The sequence below is a fragment of the Ambystoma mexicanum genome, chromosome 6p (genome assembly GCF_040938575.1).
Source record: "Ambystoma mexicanum isolate Mex_15411 chromosome 6p, UKY_AmexF1_1, whole genome shotgun sequence".
Classification (NCBI taxonomy): domain Eukaryota; kingdom Metazoa; phylum Chordata; class Amphibia; order Caudata; family Ambystomatidae; genus Ambystoma; species Ambystoma mexicanum.
In genome coordinates, this window is record NC_090935.1 from 910,290,183 (window position 1) to 910,308,695 (window position 18,513).

General features: G+C 45.3%; 1 protein-coding gene across 2 annotated transcripts in view; it reads right to left on the reverse strand.

Moving 5' to 3' along the window:
- Positions 1-18,513, reverse strand: part of CDO1 (cysteine dioxygenase type 1) — a 125,393-nt gene that overhangs the window by 15,276 nt on the left and 91,604 nt on the right. For both annotated transcript variants that reach the window (XM_069625532.1, XM_069625533.1), the window contains exons 2-3: positions 15,198-15,275; positions 9,764-9,921 (exon numbers count right to left, since the gene is read on the reverse strand). In XM_069625532.1, the coding sequence (XP_069481633.1) occupies positions 9,764-9,921; positions 15,198-15,275 (236 nt within the window). The remainder of the gene's footprint in view (positions 1-9,763; positions 9,922-15,197; positions 15,276-18,513) is intronic.

The following is an 18,513-nucleotide window of genomic DNA, read 5'->3' on the forward strand; positions in this document are numbered from 1 at the left end:
GTGGCCACCAGGGAAGCATCGATCAGCCGCCTGACAGTTGATGCCGAACAACCTGCAGCCACATCGCTGTGGTCAACACCAGAGGGCGGTCACAAAGTAAGGTCCTCGTCCTGCTGACATGGCCACCGCAAACTCAAAGAGCCTGCAAGTGGTGCGGAGTAGGCTGGTACCACGATGAACCGTGCCCAGCCATTGGAGCCACATCCAGAAAATGTGGGAACCTCAACCACTTCTCCTCAGTGTGTCTCAGTACTGGCCAGCGGCGAGGCACCTCAAGGACACACCCAAATGAACAACCCAGACCAAAAAGCGGACGGCAGGCAAATCACAGAGGAAAAGCCCAAACAGTAGGACAGGGAGAGCGCGCAAGCAGCAGTGAGTGAAACAAGCAAAGATTCAGAGGAAGAGTCACCCCCAGAACCACACACCAAACACCAGGAGAGACAGGACAAGTGGCTGCACCTCATCTCTGCAGTAGGGTCGTACAAGAGCCAAGAAAATACATAAATCCCAACCAACCTGCACAGTGCTCATGGACAGCGCACCAACCAAAGTAGTCATTGACACAGGAGTGACGGTGAATGTTTTACCACTCAACAAAATAAAAACAATGGCCACCAAGCCTGTGATTCAATGCAAAGCCATCCGACTCTAGGTATATGGGAGCAAAGCACCCCTCCCCGTGAAGGGACCGTTCAAAGCCAATGTCGTGGCCAACGATGAAGCTTGCAGGACCAGATCTTATGTTGCTGATGCTGGCATTGAGACTCTACTAAGCTGCAGAACTTCATTCATGAAGATCATTCATTTTGCACGCCAGGTGCAACAGCCAAAGGTGGACAGAATCATAGTCAAACATCCAAAACTTTTCAAAGGCATTGGATGCCTAAAGAATTGGACAGTAAGACTCCATATTGACCGCACCATTGAACCAAACTCAGCATGGCATAGGAGAGTCCCCTTTCATGTGCAGGCCGCTGTGGGGGAGGAGCTGAAGAAGCTAGAAGACCTCTGCATCGAGAAAACATTGGGACCCACTCCTTGGTTATCCCCAATGGTGGTTATGAAAAGAAAAAAAAAAAACTGAATGCAGTGAGAATATGTATCGACATGAAGCTCCCAAACCAGGCAATCAGACGTGCACGACATCACTCAGACCATTGATTAATTCATTGTAGACCTAACAGGCACCACAATGTTCAGCAAGCTGGACCTTCGCTCCAGCTATCACCAAATCCGGCTAGCGAAAGAGTCCAGATATATAACAACTTTCTCCTCGCACTTGAGGGTCAACTTCGGCCAAAGTCTTTTAGAAGGAGATCCGCAAGGTGCTGCAAGGTCTACCTGGAGCCACGAATCGTCACCGACGACATCCTGGTGTACGGCACATTCAAGGAGGAACATAACGCCCACCTAGCCGCTGTATTGATGCGACTAGAGGAATAAGGCCTGACTCTTCATGCCAAAAAATGTGAATGTGAATTCAGCAAAACAGAACTGTCCTATTTGTAGCTACATCTTCAAATCGAAAGGAGTATTCCCCTGACCCAGAGAAGGTCGCAAATGTCCACAACGGCCATCCACCAACTAGCATGTTGGAGGTGCGAAGCAGCCGCTTCATACCAAACCTGGCCAGTGTCACGGACCCACTCCAGCAACTAACCAAGAAAGACACTCCATGGACGTGGGGGCCATAACAAGAGGATGCATGAAGGTGGAATAAAAGGAATCCCTCGCGATAAACGACACCATGGTGATCTTTAATACCACTCAAAACACAAAAGTTGCTGGCGGACGCCAGCACTGTAGGGCTGGGAGCTGTCCTCCCCTAAGTTGACGAAGAGGGAAACACGCACGCTATTGCATTCGCCAGCCAAGCATTGACCAGCACTGTACAGAACTATGCCCACATTGAGTGGGAAGCCCTAGCCATCCTCTCGGGCTGCCGACACTTTCAATTTTATCTGCTACGGCATCACGTGATGATATACACAGATCACAAGCCTCTTGTGCCCATTTTCAAGGGGTCTGCTCTGCATCCACCAGCAAGTCTCAAGTGGTGGATGCTTCAGCTCTAGCTGTTTGACATTGAAGTGATGTACCATGCTGGAGGGGACAATCCAGCAGACTATCTGTCCCGGCACCCACGACTAGCAACGCCAGCAGAGCTAGATGACACACAAGAAAGACGAGCAGGTCTGTCGCGTGTGCCCGCCCAAAACAGATGAGACTAGAGGAAATCACCAGTTAAACAAGCCAAGATCCCTGCCTCCAACGAGTGAAGGAGTCCATTCTGTCCGGAGACTGGAAGGATCTTGGGGCCAAAGAGGGAGGGCTCGCCTACATTTGTGTAAATATTGTCCCCACTTTTCTGCAAAATGATTTTTTTTAAGCCTTATTGTGGTGTTACAGCTCACATATTAGTGCTAATTTTAACTATTTTTTAACGTTATTATATGCACTGCACATTTTTTATTTACTTTTAAGAAGTGTTGCTTGCTGTTAGTTGGCCTCTCAGTGCAAATAACTTTTTAAACTTTGATGGCCATGAATTTGCCTTCATTGCATCTCATCTGTTGCTAAGGGAAGGGCCTGAGATGTATTACAGACATTGCATATTGTGTCCACCCACTCCGATTATGAGTGGGGTTCCACCGGATATAATCCTCGAGCCTCCATTATGTAGTGAGTCTCACCCATGCCCCCACCCACACTTTAATGGAAAGTGGTGCATGCTTCGAGAATGTGGCTCGCCCAATGTCAGCATCCCGCAAAGAAGCAAGGAGATCCAATGACGGATCATGCAGATTCTAGAGTAATATGTACGTGAGAAAAAGAGGAGTTAGTCTACCATATCCGGGGGCGTTCTCTGCATCAATCCCATTTCTGGGAACTTCGCTCTGACCTTGGCTGACACCACCCATACTGACAAGCATCACCTTGCGCGGTCCAGCCTAGGGTCCATAACAAGGTTAAAATTACCTGCCAAGCTGATTCACCCCTCTGCCCAATCATCTATGAGCCCTAAGACGTGTAATAAAAATGCATGTTTTTTGTTGTGTTGGTAACATAAATGGATGCTACTGTAATGTGGGAGCTTGCCACCCTCCCTTTGCCAAAGGCAATTATGTGCTCTGTATCAGTGTGCATTTGCTGGAGAGAAGTAGAAGTCCCCATGAAATAAAATATCTACTTTGCCTCTTAGTGGGAGCCTTAGATTGGAAATGTACATTTTCAAATGTTGCTTGTGCTGGTCTACCTTGAAAAAGTGTGCAACTTGTAAACCCCAAACTTGGATGGGTTCCCCCAAGTTCCCAATAAAGTCTGCCCCTCGTAGTTGGCGTGGTCCGGCCATGCACAAATCTCTAGGTGTTTCGCCTCATGCCCACGGCATTTCCAATTCACCCAGGCTGCTCCCTGGACGTAAGGGTGTGCCGTCATTGTGATATATGGAACATGATATAATAACCAACGTGGTCTGCTATCCCACCCAACTCTACACCCCGTGTAATTTAAAGCCGGCATTTCCTCGCTCTGGCAAGCCAGACACAGCCATTCATTCGCCAACCCCAGTTGCTCAACCTCTGGCCACAACCCTTCCCAGCAGAAATAAACATTCAAAGCAATAGGTTAAACATTGAAACCCTTATGCTGAAAAATGAGATAAGCCCAGCCTTAAACAATCAATAATCAGTGTGATCTTTCCTCTGACAGAGAAATCTTTTTCGGTCATCCATAATGGTTGCCCTGAGAGATAGCAGGCATAGGTTAACTAACTATGCAAAGTGATAGGAAAGTCTTCATCTTCATTTGCCATCAGTTTCAGTTGCCATCTTTAGAACAGAACAAAAACGTAACTGTGTGTACTGTCAATGACGCTTTGGAGTTCCTCATGACGGATGAGCTGAAGAGCTAGGATTTAAGAACTCACAAACCAACCATCAATATATGACAGAGCATGTACATGGGCCGGGCCTCATCTGCCATCTATACAGCAGGAAAAAGAGTTAAAAATGAATGAAACGTAAGTGACACCCTCCACCCTTTCGTAAAGGAGCAGATGAGCTGGGATCTGATATCGCCGGCGCTTACACAGTTGCCAATCGTTGTCCCTCCTTGCTTCAGATTCTGTAGGATCCGACCTTGGCGACCTGTCACAGGCATCCAGTTGGCTATTTGACCTGAGATTCTGTCATTGGGACCCTTACTCCTGCCTAGAGACGGTTACTTCTCAGTAGTTAAGCCAACATTTTAGGCAGTAGGAAAATGTTCACCTGTAAGAGAGCTTCTTGGCGTTCAGGATCTCTTACTTGGCTCATTTCTCGCTGTTGTGCCAGGGTGGTGGGAAATACATCTTGGAAAAGCTGAATGACAACCATAGCATTCTACCTGCTTCTGCACCCTAGCTGCTGACATTCGCTCTTCTTTTGTAGTGAAATCATAGCATTTGACCAGGATGTTGCAAGGAGAGCTTTTCAGGCCCTTATTTGGGCAGCCTAGGATATGGATCCTGTTAATTCAGACATCAGCTGTGCTGACATCTTTAAGCTCAAAGAGAGGATTCCTCCGAAGCACTTAAAGATGGTTTGCCCCTACACTCCCCCGCCCTTCAGGTAACTGATGTGTTTGCTCTCTCTTTGCGGTCTATTTTCAAGATCTTCACACTTTTCCTGGACAAGCGTTGTCTCCTCTTGAAGAAAACTGATGTCTGTCTGTCTGTCTTTCAGGATCAGCATTGGATGTTCTCATAGAAGGTCATTTCAGCAGGTGTCCAACAAATCTATTCCCTTCCTGTTATCAGTAAAGGCCTCTCTCTGAGAGCCCGCACTTTGGTCTGTGTGATTGCCTTAACATTTTTCGGGAACTAAGGGAGTCCTCAGATATTTGACGGTTGATAGTCTCTTTCAGCAGCCATGGTGTCAGGAGTCTTAGCTGTGGTGTCGTTTGTATAAACGTTGCTCTCTTGGACACTTTATGTAAATCCCTGCTTAGGTTTGCAGTGACTTTATGGAGTGCACAGGTTCTAGGGGGTGCAGAACCAAACAGCCCCCTGGTCACCCCGCTAGAACACTGTGGTATCTCAAGTCAAGGCCTCAAAGATTTGACAAATGGGAACACAGTACAGCACAGCTGCCTGTGTGTACTCTTACATGGCCACGGATTCCATGTCAATAGATTGCACTGTTGAAGGGTATGCATTGGGACGGTGCACAGGGCCTACTAGTACACTGGGATTTATCTCAAGGTTGTGGCAACCCTGTAGTAGTTATAAAGGGAGTCTGGGGAGGGTCAGCAAGGTATTAGTGTCTAGAACAGGTTTAATGTGCAGGTGCTGCCATACATGTTAAAACTACCACTGCAGGATGAAAAAGGTGGGACGGAGCAGGGACGTCATTTCACCAAAATGCCAGAGGGTATCGGAAGTGACATCACACGACTCATGACCTCTGATGACATGTCATTTGACCCAACCCCGAACTGACATCACAGGAAGCGATGTAACACAACCTGTTTTGTCAAGGGGTGAAAGGAAGTGGCATCACATAGCATTGTTCCAATGTAAACTACAAAAAATACGGTTATGATGTCACTATAATGTGATATACATTTCATAAAAGCATGAATCACCATGTGTATCGTTAATATCAGTGTGTGTATAGCCCCAAGTTTCCAAATTACCGTGAATGCAAGCAGACGTCCAAGGCCAAATTATAATGATGTGTTATTATATAGCTCTTACGCTTAAGTGCTTTATATAGAACAAATATACATACAGTATCACCCAACCTGTGTTGGTACTCATTTAGCGACCTCAGAAGGATGAAAGGCTGAGTTGAGGTGTTTAAGAACAGACTAAATCAGTGAATCACCTGCTGAAGTGTGCCTGAAACAAACCTTTAATGAGTCTAGCAAATATTGTATAGAATTCCAGAAAGACACATTGTTATTCCTATTATTTCTTATTTAGTGTCACTGCTCAAAGTGTTACACTTTTGGAACCCCGTGTTTTTACAAGAGGCCTGAGCAAGAAAGCCAGACACTCCAGAAACAAAGAGCCACACTCACCACAGCCCAGGTGCTAACATTCTTAAAAAAAGATTAGTTTTTTTTAATTTTTTTTTTTTTTTTTTTTTAGGGGTATCAAGGGCGACCTCAGGGGGCGCAGGTGCAACCCCTGGCGATCCCACATGGCGTCCCTGGGAGGGAGTGCAGTATGGCAGTGCAAAGTTGTTTGTGCCCCTATTGGGGCCTATGAGCTCCACCATAGGTTCCACCGTTAGGAAGTATCATTTCTTCCAGAAGCGGTTACTGCAGATGAAATGCTGAAATGCCCGCCTGGGGGTAGGGAGAGAGGGTGGCGATAAGGGAATCACTTCATTATAAAATGTTTAAACAGATTCGGATTCAAAAGCGTTGTTCAGTTCTAAGAGTACAGATCTTGTCCTTAAAGAACGTAGACACAGAATTGCATGAAGTTTGAGGGGCAGGAGCAGTAACTGAGGTTGATGGAGCAGCTGGTAGCTCGTTAAGAACCATACACATCTCTTTAAAGTTGCTAAAGGCAGGAAATCTGGCATGCAAAGTTTTGGCTAGAAAAATAACACGTTCATATGCATTAACTGCACAGATCATTTATTTTGGGTTGTGTGCCAAAGTCATAGTAGAAGGTTTTCTGGTGGCTAAACTTTACTTATTGCTGCAAATTGAGGGGTAACCCAGCGACATTAGAAGGGGTCCTACAGGATTATTCCAATGGATAATGGCATCAAAAGAGTTAATAGTGCTGTGATAATCCCAGTGGCATGAAGAGCTTGATAGGGAGAAGAAGTAGGCGAAGAGGGAATGGGATCAGGTATATGATAGATAAGAGTCATTGGTAATTAGTTTCCAATTTAGCACATAGAGTGGACATTCTGTTAGGGTTACAAACACTGCATCGCCCATAGTCGGGCCATCGAATAGTGATAGGGGTGTTATCTAAGACCAATACATCCCCTGCATATGCTAGCCATCTTAGTTTCACGCCTCCAAGTTTAGGGGGGACATTATTCACATTTCAAAGAACTGGAATGACTTCATGCACACTGTATAGAACGGGTGGGGGGCATGGGGGAGCAAAGTGCACTAGTGTTTCAAACCTCTATTAGTATCACTTACCTTCCATTAATAGGCCCTCTGGAATTCCCCCAGCTTACTTGGTTTTGCCAAGGTCTCGATCAAACGCAGACAAGTAATCTACAAAAACTACATATATTGAATCATTCTTTTTGTGCCCAAGGTTTAAGAACACTGAGCACACAACCATTATGGGTTATGCCTACTCCCCCCTCCTGAAGCCTGTCTGCATAATGGGTAGGAGATTAATTTTATCAATCCATTTCTGCAAATCCTTTAATAATGAGGCAAAAATCTTTCCTGTGATATCTAGCAGTGCGATCAATCAATAATTTCTTGGGTCTTCTGATCTATATTACATATCTATGTAAATCCGCACTGTAAAAGATTTGAACTAAGTTAAAAAGGAATCTACCCTTCTGCAGTATGTTGCCATAAAAAAATGTGTTAAATCTCTACCTATATAACAAAAGCACTGCGCACATCTGCTCCAGTTAATAAAGTCCAGCTCCTTTGTGTATTCTTATTATACAGAACTCTTCACATATATTGCCACTTCTAAGTAATACGAGTAATAAAATGTTTTCTTATGACCTTCTTAAATTCCAGATCTGTTCCAAGCGATATCAGCTCTATTGAATAAGATTCTACATTCTTTATGCATAGTGCTTTTTGTGAAAACTATTACAGCATAATATTGCCACGGGCACCATTCTTTTATTAGTTTCAAATATCCTTTTCTTGGAATCAGTGGTCCAAGACTTCATTTTTGGGAGAAAATGTAATAGATTTTGGTCAAGGCCCTCAAACCCAAATCTTTTACTTTTAACCTATTTAACTGTAGCAACGCCCTTGTATTTATGCATTTAATATTCCTTCTTTAACAAATAATTTTGTTTCTTCCCCCATTTCCCAGACTATCACCAGTATCCATTAACTGATGCAGATGGTTGATATGCATGCAAGTCACAGCTTGTACTCCCATTTGCATGGTCACTAAAATAGGTTTCCTTAACCTTAAGGTTCCAACTCACATTGAATACTGATCTAGCAAGAAATATGCAAGCTAACGAACATGAAAGACCTCCACACCCAATATTTGGTTTGTCACCGTTTTCTCTTCCGTTTATCATTATTAGCCTCCAAACAAAGAAAAATGTCCATGTGTTAACCTGTATATCGTTTTTTGTGAGGACATAGTAACTGGGAAAATCCAGGCATTTGCCCCCTCATTCTCTTTCAATAGGTAAATTGAACTAGTTCACAATTAATTAAAATTGGCTACTAAAAATACGAATTTGGAGGCATCATATCCAAGCCAATATTCTAATATCTTTAAAAGATGTATTCTACAGTGTTCTGTATGTATAATCCCAGGGAGGCTATCCAAGTTAATTAGCCATTTCCTATTAAAATTTGTTTGCTTTCGTGTCAAACAACGTGCCAAGAAATCCACACTCCCTTGCAATCTCGTGCCGCTCAACTCGTAGATTTGTTTTAATCAAAGTGTGCCAACCTCCCCTTGAACGACCCCTTCTGGCTTTTTGGCCTTTTTTCAAAAAGGTATGGACCCCATTGAATTCCGGTGGATCCGCCAGGCAAACCTCTTGCAGACAAACCATATCATACCCATATTGGCACTTGTGGGTATGCGTATCTAATAAACATTAGTTTTAAATGTGTATTTCCAGGTCAGGAGTTATTCTCCGCCCTAGGTTGTAAAATGGGCGGCTTCCAGTGGATTAGGGTCTGCCAATTTATCCAAGATGACCATATGTTTTTCATTGCCACTTCTATCATGTTATAATATTCCCCATTCTTGCAACCCTGATTGTATTGAGTCTAAAGTTCTGACTGCTATAAAGCCAGACCCAGCTGAATTTGATGAGCACTCCTTCCTCTAGTCCCAATTGGTTACGATTTCCACATCATAGCTTAATGAGCCAATGGCATCTATTTCAGGGCTGGGAAAATAACTCAAGGGAAACGTGCTTGTCTCAGAAGCAAGACAATGCCAGGCAGCATGGGGTTCCCTGCCCCTAGAGGCTGGGCTCCAGCATGAAACGCAACATAAGAACCCAACTAAGTGGGAATTTAAAGTATATCGGAAATGGAGTACAGCTTTATATACATGTGTGTGATCTAATAACTAAATATCAGATTCAGCTGCCCAGCCTTAGCTTTCCATGTTTCGTGCATTAAAACCATCACAGAAGTCATGACCTTACATAGTCTGTCCAGGTAAATGACACCCATTGGCCATTGTAGGTTACAATAAATTTGGAAAGTCATTGGCACGATGCCATGTTTTACAGAGCAGCCCCAGGATGCTGATCAGTCTAATAAAAGGTGTAGGACACCATCTTGTATGAGCGCTACCATTAACCAAAGCAAAGATGTTGATTTATCATTATGTCAAGTAATGGGGTTAAAAGCAGAATTAAACAAGCTCAAACTTCAACATCACCTAAAAATTATGCCATTTCTGGCACACAACGGAAAATGTCAAATAGAGAAAATCATACACTGAGCATGAGGATATTGCTATCCCATACATAAAGCACTAGAAACCTCGCCAGAGTGTGTTGCCCTTCTAGTGCCTTCCTTCCAGAGGTCGTAAAATCGATTACTTTGCCACTGAACTCACCGCTGATGTAAGCACACTGATTGTCCTTTAAAATGCGTTCTGATTTTTTCGACATTTCTCCCTTGGTTTTTTTGTCTGGCCAATCGAAGAGGGTTTCTTTCAGGTTTCCCTGGAGCATCTTCATGAAGCAGTGCGAGTCAGCGTGGTCATGGATACTGCTGCAGGGGACGAAAGAGACAGGCTCTCAGCAATACCCTTCATTCCAACATGGCGTCGCCCGCACCGCTGCATGCTGAGCGACAGAAGGCACACTTTAGAACAATAAAACGAACCGTTTACTTGATACTATGGAGCACTTCATTGCGCATCTGAATAGAAGACAACTTGACATTTCCTTATATTAACAGGAATGCACCCATAATCCCCCCGTTTGTGCCAAGGCGCTAGGTTTCTGGTGGGCGGATGCTTAGAAATGGATGGTAACCTGTAGTGGGAGGCCGGTGAGAAGATGAAGGGTCCTGCTGGATGGTTCCACTGCTTAGTCTCTGGCCAAATTAAGTGGGCCAGCTGGTCACATATAGTGGAGTGAAGCGAGGGCATGCTGACCACTTTGGGGGGTGGGGAGGTTTGGTTCCTAAATGTGCACCCAACCCCACCGAAGTGGTGAGACATGAATATTGGGCCCAATGTAGGGAAGGGCGGCCTTCACTTGGGCTCGGATTGGAGCAGGAAGCTAACAGGAGGGTTCCAGCTTCTCCTGTTCCTGATCCCAGAGCCTAAATAAGAATCGAAAAACCTGCATGTTAATGTTAGGTTAAGTTAAAAAGTTGTGTACACTGTGCTAAGTCAGTCGTAGGAGTCACAGCGGCGTCTCTGAACAGTGGCGCATTGATTGTGGTCCCCCAGGCTTTTCCAGACTGTATGCTGCGATGAAAGCAAAACGGTGAGGAAGAGGAAGGCAACAAATCAAGGACGACGAGGGAAAGACAAACTAGTAGGTGAAAATAGAGAAGGGCAATGTTTGTGAGTGTGTGTGCATGATGCTCCATTAAGCCTGGAATGTGAAACTAGTGCAGGGTGTTAAGGGGCAAGTTTAAAGGTGTGTGTACAATTCACCTGAGAGCAGATTTAATACAGAATATTAATAACTGTAGCATATGGCTGCGTGATGGATTCAAGATGTGAACAAATGACCCCTTGAAGCATGTCGGCCATCATTGCCTGGGGTTCATTCAATTTCTCGCACGAGACAGTCTCCAGATTAGTAATTCTGGGACTGCAAACCCTATTGGCCAAGGGCAGCCAAGTCAAGAAAAGATGTTCCATTTGGCTGTTCATCGCTGCTATTCTCCAGACAGGTGATGAGACATCAACACCCCACCAAATCATCAGCTTAGGATGTCTGAGGATGCCTCCAGCCGTTATCTCCATCCTGGGATTGTTTGCTGCTGTGCTGCCTTCATCCTTTGTTTACTGAGAACACTGGGAGACATCTTTGTTGGTTCACCCGCCTTTCCAGCAATTTCCTTGCTGCAGGCTTAAAAGGGAATGCCGTGGGAAAGTCCTTGGTTTCCTTTCTGGGTTATTGCAGGCTCAGGGTGCAAGCTTCTGACCACACCTGGAAAAGAAGCCCTGTACGTAACATGTTTTGCTGTGCAGGAACCATTTTCACAGAAACTGATGACACGAGTATATACCTTTATGTCCTGGGGTGGGTGATAATTCAGGACACTCATTGAGATTCTTTGAAGGCAAGTCTGTCGTATTTCCAATAGACATCTATTAAGGGGACCTCCTTCTCTGCTGCATCTTCGTCTGGGGTCCCCGGTTTGTCCATTGCCTTTGGAATCTCTTCATTGGGGTCTCTTCTGGCCTCCCCTGAGTTTTGATTGCTGCATAATTCACCCCTATGGGGTAGAATTAGATTACCTGCATTGAATGGAGGACCCCATTAACTTTCTTCCCATTGTTTCTTATGGAACGGCTCAACTTGTGAAAATCACGCGGTTGAACACCTACAGGAAACTATTGCAATACTTCAGTTGTGAGAGAACCATCAATGAAGTTACCTGAACTCTGTCACATGTCAAGGAGTCGAGGGAGGACTCTTAGAATATGGAATTGAAAGTGGGGCTTTGCAAGTTCCTGTATCTGTGAGTCAAAGACAAAAGACTGTTGAATAGGACGTAAAGGCTTTAAGCACATGAGACAAGGGTAGGCTGGGCCCCCAAGAAGGCATACCATGGGAAAGGGAGCATTAAGGGAACCAAGTTGGCAAAGGAGATGATCTCCCTCTACACGGCATTTAGGCAAAGGGAGTTTTCCATGAACCGGTCATGAACCTGTTGTAGGCATTCTGAAATGTGTTGGAGACCCAATGCAAGACCCCAAAGAGGGAAGGCGATATGCATATTGTCCACATATGTTTGGAAGATGGCAGCGAGCATGGGGAGGTCCGGAAGAGGTTTCAGAACCATGAGGTCAAGATGGAGCCTTGTAAAACTCCACAGGATTGAGTGGTGGTCTTTAAGGGGAAAGGTCCTGACTTTATGGAATTTCCCTGCCTGCCATGAAAGATTAAATCAGGGCAGAACCAGAGAGGCCCAAGTATGTTTTGAGGCACTGAACAGTGTTTCATGGTCCACACTCAAATGCTGCAGATAGGTTGAGAATAATGAGACTAGTAGGGGAGTTAGCATCAAGTGACATTAGTAGCTTGTCCCTCATGAAGATCAGTGCTGAATGCAGTACTTCTTGCTGGCCTGGTGACCAACTGGTGGTTGTGTAAGAGGACATGTGAATCAATCAGAGGAATGAAGCAGTTGATTAGTGGCCAGCTTTTCTTAGATCTTGCCAATAAAAGTTGTGTGAGCAATCGGACAGTGTTCAATTGGGATTGGCTTCAGGAGATGTTATATACACGTTTTATTCAAAGCTTGATGGACGATGTCCCTTTGAAGGGAGCAGTTCACCTGAGTAGTTAAGGCTGGTGCAAGAGAGAGTACACACTCTGCTAATGAATTATCTGATTGGATGATGCTTTCATGCGGATAGCTATCAGCACAAGTTCAGATTGGCCAATGGGAGTTAAGGGCAGATAGGAGCAATGGTAATCAGGTCAGGAATAGGTAGACCCAAGGCACTGTGTAGACTCATTATTAACAAAGATGAAGTGGCGGCAAGAGTCAGCAAATGTTCCGAGGTTACCAATGGGTGGGAGGGTATTTTGAGGGAGCTCTGAACTCCTTAATTTAGAACAGCTCAGTAGAGGGATTTGGCACAGAGGGAATTTGATCAAGGAGATAAGATTCCTTCTTCCATAGGCAAGTTGCATGGTAGCATTTTTGATGACAAAGGCAGGCCTTGTTTGTCCTCAAATCCATTTGATTTACAACAGCAGCGTTGAAGGACTCTGGTTCGACCCTGAAGTTGATGGATTTAAAAGAACAAAGGATGAGCTTGGAGGGGGCCTATGTTTTGTTCTGGATAATAAGGGTGTGATGAAATAACTACTGCTCTGCAGGAGTACAGAGAGGAATAGTAGCTAAACCACATACTCAGCCCCCAAATACTACTAAACCAGCAGGGATGCGAATCAGCAATGTAAACCAGATACAGCCCGACAGGTATACCTCCTTTGTCTTTTGTGAGAAAACATAAGTAGGCAAGTCCATTTGAGCCAAGTCACACACCCCACAACGCCACCTAGTAGCCATCGCTGAAGTTCACCTCCAGTTCTGAACCACAACAGCAAGACATTGTGGGTATGCAAATTAGCTCAAATGCAAACCTTTTTCTCCAGGAAATTGTCTTTGTCTAAGAGGACAGTTCCATTTTATACATAGCTTAATCAACCCAAGACAGACATTTGCAAGGCTGCCAGAAGAATCACATACCTGGTTTCACCCTTATTAGGAATCATCAGTGCAGTATAGTGCAGAACAGGTGTGTTGTGCAGTAGCAGCCTAAACAACGATAGTTCTAACACTCCAAAACAAAAATAAAACGTCCAATCTAAATTCCATTAAAAAAATATACATAATTTAAGTAAACGATCAAGTAACTAAATACACTAACAAAACACCACCCCTGTGGTGAGAACACTGAAAAGACAGAACTGGTATAGAATAAGGCTATGGGTACTTGTGCAGGGGTGAGCAGGCAAGCAATGTCACTGCTCAAAGGATATGTCTCAAAAAGGATAGAAAAGGGTGCTTGTAAATCCCTATGGTCCCAAACGTGGCTCAGGGCCTCTTGACAGTACCTTATACTTAGATAGTTTCACAGCTTCGAACTGGACTTCTCTGCACTCAGCGGTCAAATCGAGCTGGAGATGCAGCAAGTCCCATTGATCCAGTGGCAAGTCGGCTTAGAGGCAGAGCTCTCTGCAGTACGAGTTGGTGTGCGAGGCGATGCCAAGTTTGGATTGGCAGTCAAGAAGGTTTGAGGCGATGTTACAACTGGGTTGGGTCATAACGGACCATGAGAGGTTCCAGGGGTTCGAGTCAGTGTTTGAGTCTGGTTGAAGCGGGCTGTATTGGCTTGATGGAGTGCTCGAAAATACAGGGAGTCGGAGTCTTTCACAACAGTGAGCTGCCGTTTTAAGCAGAGGCAGCAATGAGCTACTGGTGCAAAGTGGCATTGGGCTGGTCCGAAGTCATGAAGTGCCAAAAGCAGCACCACAGTTCAAGTGTCAGAATGAAGGGTGTTGAATGGGGTTCAAATGTGGTTTGAACCTGTGCGACCAGGATTTCATCTTCTCTTAGGCTATCTGATTGTTAGGCGTCCCAATATAGGAACTCTAGGATAAGGTAAGTCTTTCTTGCTCTCCATTCCCAGTGTAGGGCGTTTGGCTGGCCTCTACAGGGGTTCCTTCACCTCCAGCGAGGAGCCTGGTTCCAGTGCAGCTAGAAGAGTGGCAAACCCTCGTGACAGCAGTTAACCCCCCCTGTTGCCAAGGGATGGTTAAGGGACACAGTTTGCCTCTGCCTTGGAATCCTTCTTTAGTCACTTCACTGTTGGAGGACTTTGGAATTGACTGAAATTCCAGAGGTTTAGTGAATTCTTCTTTTCTTGAATACCCCAGGTGAATCACATACATGTGAGACCTCTTCCTTAAAGGCAAATTGTCCCTGGGGACTGGACTAAAGCAAGCCTGTGGTAAGGGGTCCAATCCCTGTTGCTGTAACAAGTGACCCTTACCCTACTTTTTAAGACTTTGTTCAGGAACTAAAGAGTTCTGTAGTTTTGCATTCCAGTAATGTGCTACCGAGTGGTGAGAACATATGTGACTAATAGGAATATTTTGCCACGCGTGTCGCTGGGCCCATGGTTAACAGGACAAAACATTAACCTCTGCCTCACTCTAATATTGCTAAGCGGGTATAATTTCCAAATATGGATTACATTTTAGAGTGCTTGCGGCCCAACATTCAGTTACTTTACTTGCTTGAACTAAACCACACGAAAAATTCAAAATTCTAAAAACTGTTACCTGCCGTGCCCTTCCCCCCAGCACAAGATCATCAAATTGAATTTCCCATTGCCTTCATCCACGAGGTGTCTTGTGTACCTGGAAGAGAAGTGGACAATTAGGACAGAGATTTACAAAATATTCAAAGCAAGATTTACAAAATATTCAAAGCAAGAAAAAAGGAGTTTCATTTCTGCAAAGTTTTTTCAAAATGTTTGCTGGTTTGCGTTTATTTGTGCAGGGTCCGAATGGAGCCGAAAAAGGCACGGACACCAATGAGAAAGTGAGCCACTGACGCAAAGGGCAATCGTTCTTTTTGTGGCCGACTGCGTGGTACCCACAAGTGAGTTTTGGGGTTAAATCTGTTTCAAATGTGTATTTTAAGGAATATTTGTTCATTAATGTTAATCAGTGAAGTAACTCAAAGTGGCCCATTTTGGGCCTGCACTTACGGCAATGCCTTATTGGACCGTCCGAGCATGTGTGTGTAGGCATGTTGGCTCTGATGCACAGGTACCAAGGCAGTGTGGGGGTTTAGTTAGGCAGCAAGTACATTCCACAAACGAGATGCCAGAAACAAAAAGAAACGCCCCCTCACCCCGCTTGAGTGGGTACTGGCAGCAAGGCACAGTTCGGAACAGACAATTAACTCAAAATGTGAGCAGGACAGGTCAAGGATACTTATCATGGAGAAAGGTGACCAACACTGTTAATTGTGTAGTGTACCAGACAGAGGGCCTTACATTTGATCATCCTTTGCATCACTGGAAGTCAATGACATTTGCGGGGCAAAGAGGTGATGGGAGAGCAACAAGGATCAGAACGCTGCATCAAGGGTACCACATTTTTAAATAAACTTTAGTTTCTGTGGGGAGTTTTCCAAAAGCACTAGATAAGAACATTCTGAAAGCCTAAGTGGCAGATAAAATGGCAGACCCTTCTACTGGCTGCGGAAGAAAGGGTAGAATTTGCCAAAAGGATTTTTTCAGGGATAGCTGCCTACCTTTCCAAAATTGTGGAACCAACGACAGGTCAGATTCTAATAGGAGAGTGAGATGGTTAGAGACAGACAGGTGAATACGGTAAAATAACGACAAAGGGGATGGATTGGGAGGCTGAGGCCAGAGTGGTTTGCATATGCCATCCGAACACTGAGATGGCAATGAAATCACAATTGAACAGAGCAGGCATCACCTTCTAAATAGAACTACAACAGAATTCTCAAAAGTACTTCCCATACTAGCAACACACCAGAAGCCCCCTGGTGCGTGGTGAGCAAGAAAAAAAGCATATGTTGGCCCCATAAAGCTGATTACATGATGGATGAACCCAAGTGGCAAGGCCACTAAGCGGATTTACAGAAACAAGTAAAAATACACGAAGAACATTCCAATTAATAACAATTCTAATAGCAATGTAATTCTCAGTAATCTACTTTAATTGCAGACACAGGCAACAATCCAAACCCACTTGAATGTGTCATCCGTCATCAGAAAAGACACCGATGATTCACCTTCTCTTGACACTTCTCCTCCAGGGGAGAGTCCTTTCTCCATGAGGCTTGGGAGGTGCAGCTGCCACCCAATGGTGCCCGTAGGGGTGGTTTAATGCGGGAGGGACTCCCACTCTAGGGACAAGGATGATTACCTAGGGTACAGCCACTTGAGCCACGTCACTCCCCAACATTCCATAGCCCGCCCCCTTCCATTGAGACATTTCATCAAGAGGAAGCCGACGCATGTTTGTAGCAGATGGGACATTGCCAGAACAGAACATACTGAGACGAGCAAGAACACAGCAACCATGAAGCGCAACCAACTCTTAAGTACTGCCACAAGGTGGCTCACCGGAGGCATGAGGAATGTATTTTATGCCAAAGGGACATTATCTGCAGATGTTGACACTGCGCCGGGGCAGAGTCCTTGAGATAAAAAGGAGAGAGAAGAGGGGCTAAGGAGTGTCCGATCACGGGGAAGCCCGGAGCCCACTGGAGCCCGGGAGTTGCAAACTCTGAGGGAGGGTTGAAGAAGGGCTGTGCAAGGGACACTGACGGCAGGCTGCGAGAGTCCGTTGTGGGTCTGAGGGAGACCAGGTCCCAGAGTGAAGCCAAGACCATAAGGAGCGGAGGACCGCAGACCGTCGAAGTAGATAAGAGTAGAGTAAGCCGCTGTCAAGGAACTCCATCCCAGGCAGGACCGGTGATGTGCCGCATCCCACGAGAAGGTAAAAGGAGGCACGGGAGACCTGGTAGGGATACGGGGGGAGGCAAAGAGAGGAACACAATGTAATGTTCCTCACCCCAGTGGCAGCAGTAGGGCTATTGGGGAACAGAACGGGGTAGGGTGCACCAGGGAGGATCACCCTCGTCCCAATAGTAACAAAATAGCTATTGGACAGTGGAAGAGTGAACAAAACATTGCAGGAGAAGCTCGTTGTAGTAGCAGCAATAACCCCAATGACCACTAGAGATGTGTCTGAGACCCCAACAACAGTGAAGCAAGCATTCGAGAACGTCCTTGTTGCAGTGGCAGTAATATGTCCACTGACCACCAGAGAAGGCTCTAGGACCATAACAGTTAAGCAAGCATCCGAGGAGAGCTTCCTCCTTGCAGTGGCAGCAAGTTGCCCACTGACCACCAGAGAAGGGACAGATACCCTAACACCAGTGAAGCAAGCATCCAAGGAGAGCTTCCGCGGTGCAGTGGCAACCATAATCCACTGACCACCAGAGAAGGGTCTGTGACCCCAATACAAAGGATCGGAGAACCCAAGGAGAACTTTCTTGGTGGATTGGCAAAGATAAGTCCATTGACCAGCAAGGAAGACTGGGACTTTGCTGGTACCGAGAGAGAGAGTGGCAAAACATACAGCAAGTTGAAAGACACAACAAAATACCTTTTCAAATACTAGAAGGCAGTCATTCTCCTAGGGATGACACAGAACCCTTTGGACATATTAAAAAAGATGCCAGGGCAAGGGAGTCATTCTCCTGGTCCAGAACGTGGAGTTGTGCAAAGATTGTGCGGAACCCGCAAGCCAGGGCAAGGGAGTCAATCCCCCGGCAACCTTTTTGCAAGAGAACATTCTTTTCAACACCACTCAAATACCTGGAGAAGGGAGTCATTCTCCCGGGGGAAGAAACTTTGCTGAATTATATTAGTCTTTAGTTGTAGTATAAGGGTTAGAAGTAGGTTGTCACACAGGATGGTGGACTTTGATTTTGACAGACATTCGGACAGATCCTTTAGTATTAGCTTAAGGCAAATGCTGTAAGTACCTGGGCATATGATGGCACTGCATACTAAAATGGCAATCTAATGCCTACAAAAGTGCCCAA